At 36.8% G+C, this 17,750-nt stretch overlaps 1 protein-coding gene across 1 annotated transcript in view; it reads right to left on the reverse strand.

The window, feature by feature from the left end:
- The window catches only part of LOC115216494 (autophagy-related protein 9A), a 54,601-nt gene that overhangs the window by 17,314 nt on the left and 19,537 nt on the right, over positions 1-17,750 (reverse strand). Inside the window, exons 4-10 of the mRNA XM_029785916.2 lie at positions 10,032-10,166; positions 8,654-8,789; positions 5,796-5,898; positions 4,238-4,337; positions 2,781-2,830; positions 1,420-1,501; positions 781-880 (exon numbers count right to left, since the gene is read on the reverse strand). Of these exons, the coding sequence (XP_029641776.1) occupies positions 781-880; positions 1,420-1,501; positions 2,781-2,830; positions 4,238-4,337; positions 5,796-5,898; positions 8,654-8,789; positions 10,032-10,166 (706 nt within the window). The remainder of the gene's footprint in view (positions 1-780; positions 881-1,419; positions 1,502-2,780; positions 2,831-4,237; positions 4,338-5,795; positions 5,899-8,653; positions 8,790-10,031; positions 10,167-17,750) is intronic.

Consider the following 17,750-nt stretch of genomic DNA (forward strand, 5'->3'; position numbering starts at 1 on the left):
ATTCCTGAGCGTTATACTAATACATCTGTTTGTTTTGTACACCACCTGTCTTCGTCTTTTGTTTTTTTCATAAACTCCCCCAAGTAAATTCAAAGTTGGCATTTAATTATTAACCCTAATGCTATATTTTAAGATATCAGGTCAAATTTAATGGGGTGTATATAAAGGAATTGATCATCACATGTTTTTAGTATATTGTTCATAAACTCTGGAAGTAATGGCAACTTGGTAAAGAGGAATGTGAAGAGGCAGGCTGGAAAGCAGAACATTTTCCAATCGATGTCGGATGTAGAGGGTTCATTGGACACAGTGTGAGATGACTGTTGTTATCGCTAGGCCTAACTCATCGTAAAGTCAATACCACCATGACCGATATCCAAACCACAGTGGAAAAGGCTGGCCACTGGATTTGGCTAAAAAGAGATGATGAGCGATAGCTATAAGAATATTGAGCTATATTTAGTAACCATTTGATCTAGCAAGCGGGGCATCATATCAGTGAGGGGGGCCGGTGCGCATTGATGCCGTCGAGAGGTAGGCCCCGAAACAGCGTGCATTCTCTCCTGATGACCCCATACACTTGCTGGCTTCCGGTATGCGGAGTTTTTGACTGGTAGCACTTGCATGTGCAAGTTGTTTGCAAGACATATACTAAAGGTCTCACTCATTTCAGTTTTGATCATTTCTCATCACAATCTATAATTACGATGCGAGATTCAAATTTAACTGATTCGTAGAGAACAGAACAACAGCAATAAAATAGCAATGAATTGAACGAACCTCTGTGTATCTAAAAAAGGTGTACATAATCTGTAGTCCAAATATGATTGGACATAGGACAAAGTTACCAATGGCCATCCATAAGATCTGACGACTGAGTCTGTAAAGATATCAAAACAACATTAAAACATTTTTAACATCAGCAAATCTATAACATATAATTTGTATTAGGAATATTAAATTTCTAAATATCTCAGAGAGATATGAGCGGTGGTGGAACGATAGAGCAGTTGTATATTGTCAACTTAACGTGACAGTCCCATAAAGGGAATCACACCACCGTTATTTAGCCCTAGGAAGCATGAACGCTTCCTGTCGGCTTTGACACATTTCGTGTGTCCTTATGTTTACAAAGGGGAGACAAGTATCTTCAGCTAGCAGGCCATGCTACTCCAGACTGATGACGAGCAAGACTCAGAAACTAGTCTCTGGATGTAGGCTTAGCTGGGTGATGGTGCTTGTCTCCCCTTTGTACACATGAAAACACAGGAAATGTGTCAAAGCTGACAGGAAGCATTGATGCTGACCATGCCAGTATAGAAAGTAGATGTAAAATAATGATGGTGGTGGTGGTGGTGGTGATGATGAAGAAGAAAAGTCTTTATAGCTGTAATAGAAACAATCTTTTTATCTACTCACCTTTTGGCTAAGTCTTTTCGTTTATGGATATTTTTATATTCACTTTTAAGGTGCCAATGGTCAAATGGTGCCCAAGGACTGTCTGGAATATTCAAGAACAAAAATGCTAATTTTCAACCTCTATTAATAAAGGATTAAAAGATTTTTAAGATAAGACTTCCATTTTATAGTGGAAGTGAAATTACATTTATGTTATTCACAATAAATTAAGTGACATTCAAAGAGAAAAATCAAAGCCAATGCATAGATTCAAGTTGATAGAAGCCTACTAGTGTGGTAGTGCAATTTCAAAACTAGTAATTAGTGGTTGAAAAACTGTAAAATACAAATTACTAATTGGAAAACAGTTTGAAATTTATAAACGCATCAAAGTAATTTAGTAATATATACAGAGGTAAACAGGACTCTAAATGTTATTTAGTGTAATTGTTTTACCAAGTAAATGACCTAATTAGTTTCCAAGCAAGTGACCTAATTTACCAACAAATCATCTAATTAGTACTAGCAGCAGCAAAATAATTAGGTTGCAAAGAATATGGAAGAATTTTCAAGAATCATCAATTTTCTTGATGCCAAAAGAAATTCTCTCACTGTACAAAGTGTACATCATATGATAGTGGAGGCACATGGCCTAGTGGTTAAAGCAGCAGACTCTCAGTCAAGGGGTTGCGGGTTCGAATCCCAGACCGGGCGATGTGTGTGTTTATGAGCAAAACACCTAAGCTCCACATGGCTCCAGCAGAAGGTAATGGCGAACTTCTACTGTCTCTTTTGCCACAACTTTCTCTCACTCTTTCCTCCTGCATCTTGCAGCTCACCTGCGACGGACCGGCGTCCCGTCCAAGTGGGGAACCTATACGCCAAGGAAACCAGAAAACCGGCCCTTATGAGCCAGGCATGGCTTGAGAAGGAAGGAACATCATATGATGCAAGAGCAGCGGTTTAGGGGATCAAACTGACCCTGGTACTCCTTCGAAAGCAAAAAAAATGGAAAAAAATAAATAAATAAAAACACAGCCAGATGAGATAGAGGTAAGGGTTTTAGGGGTTTTTAATGTTTATCTTTACAATCAACCAGCCAAAGTGATTATGGACATTATATGGACATCAAAATAATCTCCAATTGCTTGTCTTCCAAACAGTCATTATTTTCCAATATAAAAACAGAGAATATAGTGAAATGGAAACAATATAGCCTGGCTTCCAAACATATAGATAGTATGGCAAAATAGGCTCAATATGGCCTGGCTGCCAAACTGTACCCAACATAGCAAAACACAGAACAGTAGAGTATACAGAACAATTCTTAAGTTACCACAGAACTATTTATTTTGTTTGAAGAGAAATACATAAATACTTACAGAATAATATGATTTCAATATTTGTCTTTAGAGCAGTACTCAAAAATACACTGAAACGAAACAAAGACACATTAGGTTAATGTAAATATCGAAAACAAAGCTTAAAAAAGGCTTCAGCTCCTGACTATTGCTAATTCTTAATGAAACTCAAATAAAACTCACAATAGAGAACTTTCCCCACAACTGGACAGTACTTCTGCAATATTTGTTGACATTCTAGACTACATCCATAAAAGACTGCTTCACATATAATGTGTGTGTGTGTGTGTGTGTGTGTGCGTGCATGTGCACACGCATAGTAGTTGGGTGTATATTCATCAGATGTGTTTGAGTGTATATTATCAAGGGACTTGATACTGAGGACAAAATGTTTTTATATAGGAAAAGATTCGAGCAAGGTCGTTGCCAGTACCGCCTGACTGGCCCCGTGCCAGTGGCACATAAAAGCACCCACTACACTCTCAGAATGATTGGAATTAGGAAGGGCATCCAGCTGTAGAAACTCTGCCAGATCAGACTGGAGCCTGGCACAGCCATCTGGTTCGCCAGCCCTCAGTCAAAATCATCCAGCCCATGCTAGCATGGAAAGCGGACGTTAAACGATGATGAATTATTAATATAAGGGCAGTAGATTGACAGTATTGTCAGAGCATTGAAGTATTTGCTCTAGTTCCTTAGATTCTGAGGTCAAATCACACTAAGGCCAAACTTACCTTTTACCCTTCTGGAATCAATAAAATAAAACCTCAGTCAAATGCTGCGGTCAATTTAATTGACTAATCTCTCCCTTCATATTTCTCGTCTTGTGCTTCTGGTAGAAATGATTAACCGATATGACAGAATGGGAGACAAATTAAAAGCTATGTGGTATTTAGTTCCAAGCCTTTAGGTTCTAAGCTCAAATCATGCCAATGTCAACTTTGCTTTTTATAGTTCAGGGGTAAATAACACAAAGTACCAGTCAAGTACTGGGGTCAATATAATCCACTAACCCTCTTCCTCTAAAACTGCTGGCCTTGAGCCAAATCTATAACCATCATCTTCACCATTATTATTATTATTATTATTATTATTATTATTAATTATATTATTATTATTATTATTATTATTCAGTAGTTTTATTTTTATAGCGTGCTTTCACTTCACTACCGAGCGCAGCTCTGTGTGCCTTGGGTATGTGCTGTGATTTGTTGTGATGCTCTGATGGTTATTGTATGGAAAGTGTTCTGCGTAGGATGTGTGCAGTGCCTAGTAGTGCAATTTTCTGTATGTTATATGTGTTTGTAAGTCCTGGTGTTTTTGTTATGTATTTGTCTGAATATTTTTTTATCATGCCTAATGTACCTTATTATTATTATCATTATTATTGTTATTATTATTATTATTATTATTTATATTATTATTATTATTATTATTAACAATAAGATGGAAGCATATGTAATAAAACCAACACTTACCACTCTCCAACAAACGGAAGTCGGAATCTGAGAGGCAACAGTGATTTATTGATCATTGCTATCATGTAGTTTTTGAATCTCAAAATTCTATGATAGATGTCTGTAAGAGAGAATGAAAACACAATATACAGGGTAAGAATACAAAGAGGCCTATACTCATGACTAACAAAGAATTCAGTCTTTGATGTTCAGCCAGAGTAGAGGGGTTTTCAAAACATAAACTGCTGGTGCAAAAATAATTGTGTATTTGTTATATATTTATTTTGATATAAACTTTTTAGAAAATAAACTTTTAACTATGTTCAGGTAAGAAACCAGTTCTGAAGCACAGATTTCAGTTCGATTTATGCTGTTTCTCTTTTGTTTTTAGTCTTTATTTTTGTTATTTTATCTTAGACTGTCTAAAAAAAAAATTCAAGCAATTTTATTGTATGGCTTTAAAATGGAATGCAAACTGGTGTAAACTGCTAGCATTTAGTCAAGGGATTATCAGTGAATATATAGTTCAGCATGGATTCCATAATTTTGGAGACAAGAACCTTCAAAATGAGGAAGGTTACAATTGACAAGGATCAACTGAGGCCATTGTTGAAGATTTTCACCAAACAACTCAAAAGTTTGCAGCACTAAACATCGCCCGTTCCACAGTTGTTCAACATCTTCATCACATTGGAAAGTCAAAGAAGCTCAACAAATAAGCACAGTTATGACCTGAATGGAAATAACCCATGCTAGCATGGAGAACGGACATTAAACGATGATGATGTAATGATGTCTGCTCTGCATTTCTTTACAAATGCAGTCTGTTTCTTGATTGTAGTGTGATATGATGGAAAATGAAAATTTTTATAACGAACAATGTTCTATGTAGTGGCTGGACCAAGGTGAACATTTTCTCAAACTGAAACAGCATCAAAAGAAGATTATGACCGCTGGTGGTCAGCAAAGGGTTTCTTTTAGTCCCAATCTCCCATATTCACCAACAAAACTTTGGTAACCATGAGACTAGAGCAGAAGACACCCAAGGTACCATGCTATAGGACTGAATCTGAAACCATATGGCCAGGAAGAGAATTTCATAACCATACAGCCACACCAGCACCTAGTCTTTATATATAAAAGTCAAGTTGTGTGTCTGTCTCCTACGATTTAGATTCCTAACTACTCCCACATTTTGCAGTGCAGTTTAACCAAAACCGGGTATCTTATAGTCGTGATTCATACCCTTCTGGGTATTAGAGCGCGTCTACGATGAGTCTACAATTTTAAAAAAAATTTACCATCATTTTTTCCCATTTTAATGCATTTTTTTCGCTATTATATAAGGGAAGTAACTCTCTAAAAATGTCTACGATGAGTCAACGATTTAAAAAAAAATTTACCATCATTTTTTTTTCCATTTTAAATGCATTTTTTTGCTATTTTTTGGCTATAACTCTCTAAAAATGCTTATATAGTTATTTCCCTTACAAACCCGAGCAACGCCGGGCGATACTGCTAGTAATAAATGTAAGAGTCAGGTGTAATGCAACAGGTGTAGTTTTAGAGTCATACTCACCGAGCTCAGTCAACTCCTGTTTATGGATGCACATTTGCTGCTCTTTCTGAACTTCTAGAAGCCGACAAAGAACATCATGCCAAGTATAATTACCTAGCTCAGCCTACAATACAATGTTATTGATCGTGATTATTTATTCAAAGCCAAATAGATTCTAAATAAAATGTCAAAACAGTTGGAGAAATATATATTTCTTTACTACCCACAAGGGGCTAAACACAGACGGGACAAACAAGGACAGACAAACGGATTAAGTCGATTATATCAACCCCAGTGTGTAACTGGTACTTAATTTATCGACCCCGAAAGGATGAAAGGCAAAGTCGACCTCGGCGGAATTTGAACTCGGAACGTGACGACAGACGAAATACAGCTACGCATTTCGCCCAGCGTGCTAACGTTTCTGCCAGCTCGCCGCCTTTTTTTGGAGAAATATAGACTTCCAGTTCTTTTAAATACATTCACAATTATAAAAGTTTGGTATTTTACTCTATAATATTAAACTTTGTAAAGGTGGCAAGCCAGCAGGATGGTTAGCACACTGGACAAAATGCTTAGCGGCATTTCATCCGTCTTTACATTTTGAGTTCAAATTCCGCCAAGGTCAGTTTTTGTCTTTCATCCATTTGGGGCTGATAAAATAAGTACCAGTCAAACACTGGGGTCAATGCAATCAACTATCCCCGCTCCAACATTTCAGGTCTTATGCTTATAGTAGAAAACAATGTTAAATTTTGTAAAACTTTCTGTGGCATTCCTCCATACAAACCAGAGTAATAAAATGATCAACAACATTGACAGGAAGCATTCAGAGACCTTAATTTGAGCAACATCTTGCAACACAGATTTCTTCATTTATTTGCCTGCTTCTGAAAGGACCATACAAACAAGGTGCGCTGATGTTCAATCCCAGGCATTTCAAAATATTAAATAATTTAGAGAATGTTACTCCATGGATAAGCATATCAACCTATCACAAAATATTATGTGGAGGAAGATTAAAAGTTGGTCACAGAATTAAAGAAAACATTCACCAGTCTTGTTCTTAGTACTGTCCTTAGTAGCACTAGTCAACTAACACATGGCAGTTCAGGCTGATAGAAATAACAGCCAGGTCTCCCTGAAATCACACTCTACCATTTAAAAAATGAGAAACACTTAGAGTAGTTCTAAATGTCCCTAAAGAAAAGGCAGAACATGGCTGGAATGCCCTTGAACAAGGGTCTATTCAATTAATGTTGACCTGAAAATAAAAATCAACAGCAGCACTATTCTTCTCAAAGTATATATTTACAATCAGGTGAATTGAGTCATTAAAAGTTCCTTTAGTATGCTAGAAACAGCACAACACTAATAACAGCATATACAGGATGTCAACAGTACTAATGTCTACAACTCTTTCCTGCAATCAGACCTGGACACAATGCAGCAATGGATCACAGACTGGCAACTGAAACTGGCTGTGGACAAGTGTACCACCATGCATTTTGGGAGAAAAAACCCTGCGTCCACATACTCCCTCCACAACACTGATATCAAGAAATCCTCTTGCGAGTGTGACCTAGGCATCACTGTCAGCAGTGATTTGCGTTGGACAAAGCATATCTCTAAAATTGTCAAGAAGGCCGAGACTTTTGTTAGCCGCTCTCCAGCCATCTATTTAAAGCTGTATACAGCTATGGTACGACCACACTTGGAATTCGCATCATCAGTTCGGAACCCCTATCTTGCTCAGAACATTGACCTCCTGGAATCTGTTCAGAGACGTGCAACCAAACGCATGCCCTCCATCAGACACCTACCATACTCTGAGCGCCTTGTTTCCCTGGGCATGGATTCACTGAAGTTCTGGCGTCTGGCGATGGACTTGGTAAACACCCACAAAGTTATCAACCACCTCACCAACAACAACACTGAACACCTTTTTGATCTCCATGTGTCCAACACACGTGGACATGCTTACAAAGTCAGAAAACAGCACAGCTCCCATGACTTTCGGAAACATTTTTCACGCTAAGAGTTGCTGAAGCATGGAACAAACTGCCTGCGTCAGTTGTTGACTGCCATGACACTGCATCCTTTAAGGCCCTCATGCTTTCCGAGATCTGCCGAAACTACACCTGATTGTCCCCCTTTCCATACTCATACACATATGTGTATGTCATGACTCATGCACTGTTCTTTTCCTGACGCTTGTACATTACCCTATGTACTATACATACACTTTAGATGAGTTGTAATGCACCTGAGCACTGTACAGAATATTTTATTATTATTATTATTATTATATATAAGCTGTTAACGGTACTAGTAACAGCATATATATACTGTCAACAGCGTTGGACAGGCTACCAACAATTCTTGTAACAGCATATTCAGGCTTTCAACAACACTATTAACAGCATAGAAAGGCTGTCAACACTATAACAGCATAGAAAGGCTGTCAACACTATTAATAAACAGCATAGACAAGCTGTCCACATCACTAATAACAGTACAAATAAAGCATATGCAGGTTATTGTATCCTCAGCTAAGAACGGTCATCAAAGTTTATTTCATGCCAGTTTATTTTCACAAATAATCAGTGAAACCTGTCGACAAGACACTGTGGATGGATAAATAGTCATATAGAAACACAACATTACAGAGCTTGAAACTCTGAACACTAAATTACAACTTCTTTGTCCCAATGCTGATGGGTTTGTGACATTGGCAATAAGCCAAATTTTAACAGAAACTAATCAATTTTTATTCAAAGAGTTTTAAATCTGATTGGTGAATAAAAATCTAAAATATTTTGGAAGATATTTATAGATATATGATTATAGATATTACAAGATATTTTAATCATACTTACAGAAGGAATTTTGAGAGCTTCAATAAAGAACCGCCTTGTTTCCAAAGATTTGAGGATGTTATATAAAAATTTGAAAACATTAGCCAAAAAGACTATAACAAAGAGAATTACCAATGCTACCAGCCAAAAGTTGAAGCTGAAATCAAACAAATCGCCAAATTAGTTTCTTCATACAATAAGCAGTTCACAAAAATTATAAATTTATACAAATTCTAAAAGTCTAAAATAGTTCCTTATGTAGTATTTCTTTTTCTAAAGGTGTTAATTGTTTACTATTACGTTAGAAATTAGTATGTTTTTAACATTACAAATCATTAGTGCATTCTAGTTGTTGGAAGATTAAAATTTTAAAATGTGAAATATTTTCACTTATTTTTCTATTATACACAGTTTAAAAGACCATTCAATTTAATATACGAAACTTTAAAAAAACTTTCAGTTTTACTTAATTAAAAATTGAAATTAAAAATGTCTTTTCATTATGTAATCTTATAAACATTGTTAAAGAACCTAATGATTAAGATAAGTGACACATAAGTTTTTATAGGAAAACTTATAGGGAAGTATTTTAGTTACTAAGGAAGCTTCCTATGAATAAAAGAGTTTCCAGTTTGGCTGATGTTATGAGCACTGTCAAAAGATATAGCTCACACTGGCTCAGTCTACCTAGAATATGTAGGTAAATTTAATTGCTATATACCCACTTCATCTGATTGCATTTTTTATATCATATCAATCTAAAAGATCACATAATTAAACAAGAGAAAAGCAAAATGGTAAGCTGGCAGAATTGTTGGAGCATTGGAATGCTTTGAATTTGTTGGTTCCAGCTCTGTGCATTCAAATCTCACTGACATCAACTTTGCTTTTCATCCTGTTGGGGTCTATAAAATAAATACCAGTCACGTGCTAGGGGCAATGGTGTCAATTAACACCCTTCCTTCAAATCTACAGGCCTTGCATCAAAATTTGAACTCATTATTATAGACAAAAGCTGTGCAATAATTCTCACAGATGGATCAATTTTAGTTACAAACAGTAAACTCAAATTCTTGTATGATTATAAATAAGAAAATATATAACATATTCAGAAAAATTACTATTTTATTTCTGTTAATTTAAAATAATTGTTTTTGATGAGTCAGTGGGGGTAATTTTGTGAAGAGGTACAAAAGGCTTCACAACTTTAACTGGAGTTCATTTTATCTTCTCATTCCCAGAAAAATCAAAGACAAAGTCAATTCCAACATTAATTAAAGAATTATATACCATCATCAACCCAGCCTTTCTACTATAATGGCCATCTCCAAAGACTTGGAGAGGATTAAAATAATAATAATAATAAAGTCTAGCAATGCTTTTGAAAAATATAACTTACTATGAGGACCAAAGATGAAATGATATCATCAGATCAGGAATGGTTAACTTTGGTCCAGTGTGTTGATAATTAAACAATAATTGATAGTTGACAAAATGCAGACAGAGTAACAAGCTCCCAAGTATGAAGATAGATCTAAAATAAAGAAATCAATTTCAATTATGAATAAAGAATAAAGAAATCAATTTCAATTTCAATATTTCAACATATGAATTTTACATGATCTTTTTATTACAAGTTTATCCCAAGACGAAATTTAATGGTTTCCATTTTACATTTTTAGAAGCTAAATATCCACACATTTAGAAGTAAGATTAAGAAAGCATCTGACCCATTGCAAGTTTCAGTACAAGGTATTTTTTTCACATTCTGCGGTGAGCTGGCAGAAACGTTAGCACGCTGGGCGAAATGCTTAGCGGTATTTCGTCTGCCGCTACAATCTGAGTTCAAATTACGCCGAGGTCGACTTTGCTTTTCATCCTTTCGGGGGTTGATAAATTAAGTACCAGTTATGCACTGGGGTCGATGTAATCGACTTAATCCGTTTGTCCTCTCTGTGTTTAGCCCCTTGTGGGTAGTAAAGAAAGAGGTATTTTTTTCACATCCAGAATAGTGCACTTCCTCTCTGCACAAATGTCCGATGTATTGTGTATGAGTTTTGTCTTCCTATTGCTAATATAATTAAGATGATGGAAGGGGCTGCTCCCATCTGACCTTCTGCAACGACGCTTGCGGTGGTTTGGCCATGCATGTAGGCGTCCGGTGGGTGAACTGAGCCATGATGTCCTTCTCCCGACTCCACTTCCCAACTGGCGGAAACGGGCGGGCGGGCAGCTGAAGACCTGGGTTACAACGATCAAGGAGGACCTCTCCGTGCTCACGGGTCTGCAGGTGGTCGGCCTGTGCCGATGGAACCGTGACTGGCTCACTATCTCCAGTGAACTGGCGCAGGACCGTCGTGCGTGGGCTGCCATGGTTCGAGATGCCTCAAGGGTGGTGGAAGAAGCCGACTCAACCCGCCCAGGGGGAATGTCACCACAATTACAAGTAAGTAAATAATATAATTAAATTCTAGTCTTTGACGTCATCTCTCAATTTATAATTTTTTTCCTATCTTAAAATTTCTAAATTCTGATATGGGTGCCGTGAGTGAAAGATTAAGGTGGATTAATAACAACCTCAGTTTCCAAGTGGATAGCATCAGCCCTCATCACAGAAACTAAGATCTAAGGTTTCTTAACATGAAGGACCGACACAAAACCCAAAACAATACAAAAACAAGACATATATATATATATATATACTGATATGTGAATGGTGTTTGGAGAACAACCAACAAAAAAATGGTAGGTAATAAGTAGCAATAAACTATACCAAGGACTGTGACACAACAGAAGTCACTTCATTTTAACAAATTCTTACAACATACAAACCTCAACTTTATCAAGTTCAATACTGATTGTAGCATAAAACAGGATTTGAACTTAAAACATAACGAGGAAACAAAATACTGTATTCCTTCAAAGGTTTCGAGCAGTTGGGAATGTTGGCCTGCTCACCTAGCAAGCAGGGTAGCATCATTTGAAAGCTAAAACAATGCCAAGCGCAGTGTGACCAGAGATGTATTACAGAATCTGATTTCTTGATATCAGGATACAGTGATATATATACAGAACAAACATGTATATATCATCATTATGATATATATATAAATGCCATCGTAGTCACCATTATTTAATATCCATATTGTTTGCTGGCATGGGCTGAAGATATATATATATATATATATATATATATATATATAGGGTTTATATAGGGATGAAGGCCTTATAGCCACGCATAATCTAAACGGCCATGAATCAGATAGACTTAGGAAGGACCTTATAGCTTTCTTTCAAAGGATGGGCTTACGGGTTACGATAGATGCTAACCTGAATAGTGTAGATTTTTTAGACGTAAATTTTAATGTAAGATCGGATAGATTTAAACCTTTCCGTAAGCCCAATGAAAAGCTATCGTATATTAGCAAAGATTCGAACCATCCACCAGTTATCCTTAGCAACTTAGTCAGCAATGTAGGTAGGAGAATATCTTCAATTTCTTCGGACGAGGCAACATTCCATAATGCTGCACCTTATTACGATAGCGCATTAAAGAATAGTGGATTCTCGGAGAAGATCCAGTTCAACCAGCTTAATGCTGATAATAATGCTGCACGAAGAACTAGGACCAGGAAAGTTTTGTGGTTCAACCCGGCTTTCAATTTGGCCGTAAAGACTAATATAGGTAAGGAATTTTTGAGATTAGTCTCTAAGCATTTTAAGCAGGGTCATAAATTCTACAGAATATTTAATAGAAGAACCCTGAAGGTTAGCTATTCTTGTTGCAGAAATTTCGCCTCTTACATTAGCCAACATAATAGGAAGCTAATTGAGATTAGACATGGTGCCGAGCCCATTAAGAAATGTAATTGCAAAAACGAAAGCTCCTGTCCGTTAGAAGGGAAATGTCTAGTGAAAGGAGTAGTTTATAGAGCCAAGGTGCAAGTGGAAGGCTCATCGGAATACAAGACATACACAGGAGCTTCAGAAAATTCATTTAAAACAAGATTTTATTCTCATAAAAATTCATTTAAATACCCAGAGAATAGGAAGAAAACCAGCCTAGCAAAATATGTCTGGGAACTAAAAGAAAAGGAAGCCCCACCTTTCAACGTGACATGGAGCATTCTGGACAGGGCGGCACCATACAGGCATGGAGCTTACAAAAATAATTTCAAGTGCAGACTTTGTCTATTAGAAAAAATGTACATCTTATTCAAAGACAATAATTTTTTGAATCAAAGAAGTGAGTTAATGAACTTATGTAGGCACGCGGCTAAATTTAAGATGTCGAATATAAATATACCATATGGATAGAGTATATATTTTGTATTTTTGATTTTTGAATTTGATTTTGACTCTTGAGCGCTACGATGGATTTTGATTTTGCTTCCAAGCTATGCGGATCTTAATCCGTATAGCAAAGTCTTATGTTTCTACATATATATTAGGAAAAACCTACAAACTTTGTTTTCATGTTATTGTATTGCATAGGATTACCTTGATTATTTATATTACCTTGATTATTTATAAATGACCCAAAATAGGATGTTATATTTTATTTTATATGTCTTTCGTATATATTTTTATTAATGCACCTATTTTTAAAAGCAATGTTTTTTAAAAAAAGCAATGTTGTCAAAATTAGAATGTTTATATAAGTATGTGTATAGCAAAGCATATGTATTTGTAAGCATGCGTATCTGTGTATGTGTAGTGAAAGTATGTTTGTGCTTAAGCACACATATACACGACGGTATGTATATGTATCCATTCAAACTTGTGTATGTATACTGGTCTCTATAGATGCCAATAGCATCGTTACACTGCTTGTATACATAAATTTTTTTCTTTTTTTTCTTTTTTCTTATTTCGTTTTTTTCCCCACCCCTCCTTCGTTCCTTTTTCTCTCTTTCCCTTTCTTTCGTTCCCCCTCCTTGCTCAGTATATGAGAATTGCTACATAGATGAATTTTAGCTTGCGTGCGAGACGGTTTGCATGAATATATGTACACATGCTTTTATGTGTATATTTAGATTTATATTCATACGTCTGTATATGTATGTATGGCGTTTACGCGCATCCTTTTGTGTATGTTGATATATATATGTAGATTTTAATATAATATGTATTGCAGTATTTATAACAGGTTTAATTTCTATGCATTAATTTGCACTGTCTTCATTAACGTCAATAGGTTTTTTCCTCGGATTTTATAATTTTTATAAGTTTTTTATATATATATACATATATTTTTGACCTTTTTGTTTATCGCTCGAAGATTGACCGTTTTTTCTAAAGGGCCAATCAAACAAGTCCATTTCTATTTAAAGGTGTAGCGTTTGTAAGAGTATAGATTGAATTGATATATCAGTTCCATTCTAGCAAAAACTGTCTGATGAACGGCAACAAGAAACTCAGAGTAACAGATTTTGTTGAATTTTCTGCTGCTTAAAATAAAGTATATATATATATATATATATGTATATATATATACACATATATATATATATACATATATCATCATCATCATTTAATGTCTGTTTTCCATGCCAGCACGGGTTGGACGGTTCGACCGGGGTCTGGGAAGCCTGGAGGCTGCACCAGGCTCCAGTCTGATCTTGCAGTGTTTCTACAGCTGGATGCCCTTCCTAACGTCAACCACTCCGTGAGTGTAGTGGGTGCCTTTTACGTGCTACCGGCACGGGTATCACAACTACAATTTCCATTTGATATTTATTTTGATATTGATGTACTTGACTCAATAGGTCTCCTCAAGCACAGCAGGTCGTTCTGCAATCCAAGGTACTTCGGATGGGCTGGGGCTATGTGAAACTGTTGCAGGAAGCAGCCATGAACTCACATTATTTGTCGGATCTTTGCAGTCACAGCATATCTCCAGAGATCTCGGTCTTTCAGCATTGCCTCTGTGAGGCCCAACGGTCGGAGGTCGTGCTTGACTACCTCATCCCATGTCTTCCTGGATCTACCTCTCACCCGGATACCTTCAACTGTTTGGGAGTGCACTTCTTCACACATCTCTCCTCATCCATCTGCAGTACATGACCATACCAGCGCAAATGTCTCTCTTGCACACGACATCTGATGCTTCTTATGTCCAGCATTTCTCTCAGGGTGCTTACACACTGTCGTGTGTGCACACTGACATTACACATCCAGCAGATCATGCTAGCTTCATTTCTTTCAAGTCTACGCATGTCCTCTAAGGTCATAGCCCATGTTTCACTACATTGAAGCATGGCAGTTCGCACACATGCATCATACAATCTACCTTTCACTCTGAGCGAGAGACCCTTTGTCACCAGTAGGGGTAGGAGCTTTCTAAACTTTGCCCAGGCTATTCGTATTCCACCTCCACTACTAACTTGTATATACATATGGATATACATATATACATACATATATACATATGGATATACATACATACACACATATATACATATATATATATATATAGTTAATCCAAACAAGAAAACAAAAACAAAAAAAAACAACGCAAGGACGTGGAACAAATAAAGTATGATTGGACGCTCAGGAAAGAAGGAGGGTTTGACGTTTCGAGCGGAGCTCTTCGTCGGAAACATAGGAGAAGGAAAGATTCCGAGAAGGGAAGACAAGGAAAAAAAATCGCTAGTGATACAGACGAGGTCACATACTAAAAGACGGAAGTAGTAAAAGTAGAAGAATAATGTTTTTTAAAAGACAGGAGAGCTATATCATAGACTGTATGGTAAAGAAAGTGAGAGGGGGAATGTGTGTGGGTGTAGTGCATGCGGGGAGGTCAGCGTGTGCGCGTGTGTGTATGCAATGATGACACATGTGTGTGTGTGCGGTGTGTGTGTATGGCAAACAACTGGCTAGCAGGCTAGTAGTAAGAATTAGGAGTGATGTTTAGGGTCCAATATATATATATATAAATGTATGAATGAATTATCCTTTGTTTACCGTTAACATGGAAAATTCAATAAACAGTTACCAGGTAGCAAAATTCACGCAAGTAACATGGATAAAGTGACCTATTCAAAGGTAGAAACTCCAGATTAATGTGCAGTAATTTGTGTAGTATAAGTAAATAACATCTTCGTTCAACTCCATTTATGTACTTATATATATATATATATATATATGAATAAATAAATGGAGTTTAACGCAGGTGTAATCAAATATTTTTACTTTTGACACATGTTTTGAAAATTCCACTGATACTATTCAAAAGAATAAATTTTTGCTGCCCTGGTAACTATTTATTTATTTTTTCCGTGTTAATTGTTAACAAGGCAAAAATACACTCATCTATTTATATATATACACATATATATGCATATATATATATGCATATATATGCATATATATATATATATATGCATATATATATATATATATTATATATATATATATATGCATATATATATATATATATATATATATATATGTAAATGTGACAATCATTTGGTAGCCATGATAAAACTCCAAGTTTCGGATGCCAGGGCAGAAATCCATGCCACCATCTCTTCAGTTTTCCAGCCATCGGCAAAAAATGCTCTTTTTTTCTGATGACCGGATAACTGAAGAGATGATGGCATGGATTTCCGCCCCGGCATCTGGAACTTTATGAGTAAAATCCAACAATATTTAAAATGGTCATTCCAAATATCAGGTCTATAGTGTTTTTGAATCAAAGGTTTTACTTTAACCCTTTAGTGTTTAAACTGGACATATCCGGCCGAAGCTTTCTACCTGTTTTATGTTTAAACTGACCAGATCAGGGCTCTCACACCTAACCTACAGTGACATTCTAAAAATGAACAATCACTTCATTGAAACCTCAAAGCTATAAGATAATGCATGATTAATTAAAAGCAATTTGAGTAAAAAAATATTACATTTAAAGTGGCTTAAAAATAGGGAGTGTATTTAGTCTGGTCAAATGGAAAGCAGAAGAAGAGAGGAATAAAGAAAGAGAAAAAGAAGGGAGAGAGAGAAGGAGAAGGGGGTAAGAAGAAAAGTAATATAATAATAAAATAATAAAGAAATAAAGAACAGGAAAGGAATAGAGGAAAGAAAATGAAGAGGAAAAAATAAGGTGAAAGTACCTTTTAATGGTCAGTTAATGGTGAGTGGAGATAATTTGAAATTAGGAGTGAGGAGATAAGGGATGATTGAGAGAGAAAGGTATTAAAGATAGAAGGGATGAGGGGTGAGTGATAAAAAGGTAAAGGAGTGACAAATGTGTAGTGGTACAGTCTAATTGGGGGGGGGCAGAGAGAGGGGGTTAGTAGTAATGAGAAAAGAATTTAGGAATTTGTATGGTTTGGTAGGGCAGTGCTTAGTAATATAAGAAAATATATTCCTGAGGATGATACATCATCATCATCAAACGTCCGCTTTCCATGCTAGCATGGGTTGGATGATTTAACTGAGGTCTGGCGAACCAGATGGCTGCACCAGGCTCTAATCTGATCTGGCAGAATTTCTAAAGCTGGATGCCCTTCCTAACGCCAACCACTCTGAGAGTGTAGTGGGTGCTTTTTACGTGCCACCTGCACTGGTGCCAGTTTGATGGTACTGGCAACGGCAACACCCAAATGGTGCTTTTTACGTGCCACCTGCACAGGAGCCATTCCAGCGGCACTGGCGACGACCTCACTTGAATGTTTCCCGTGCCACCAGCACAAGTGCTAGTAAGGCGACACGGTAACAGTCATGCTCGTATGGTGTGTTTAATGTGCCATTGGCACAAAGGCCAGCTTGTTGCTCTGGCAACGATCCCTCTTGTATGGTACTCTTAGCACTCCACTAGCAACGGATGTCGGTCACCGAGTTTGATTTCGACTTCAATTTCACTTGCCTCAACTGGTCTTCGGAAGCAGAGTTTTGTGTCCAATGAAGAAAAGGCACGCATAAGTGGACTGGTTACACCCCTAGCATAGGCCATACATATGTATACATTAGACATCATCATCATTCAGCGTCCGTTTTCCATGCTAGCATGGGTTGGACGGTTCAACTGGGGTCTGTGAAGCCGGAAGGCTTCATCAGGCCCAGTCAGATCTGGCAGTGTTTCTACAGCTGGATGCCCTTCCTAACGCCAACCACT

Source organism: Octopus sinensis, linkage group LG10 (genome assembly GCF_006345805.1).
Source record: "Octopus sinensis linkage group LG10, ASM634580v1, whole genome shotgun sequence".
Classification (NCBI taxonomy): Eukaryota; Metazoa; Mollusca; class Cephalopoda; order Octopoda; family Octopodidae; genus Octopus; species Octopus sinensis.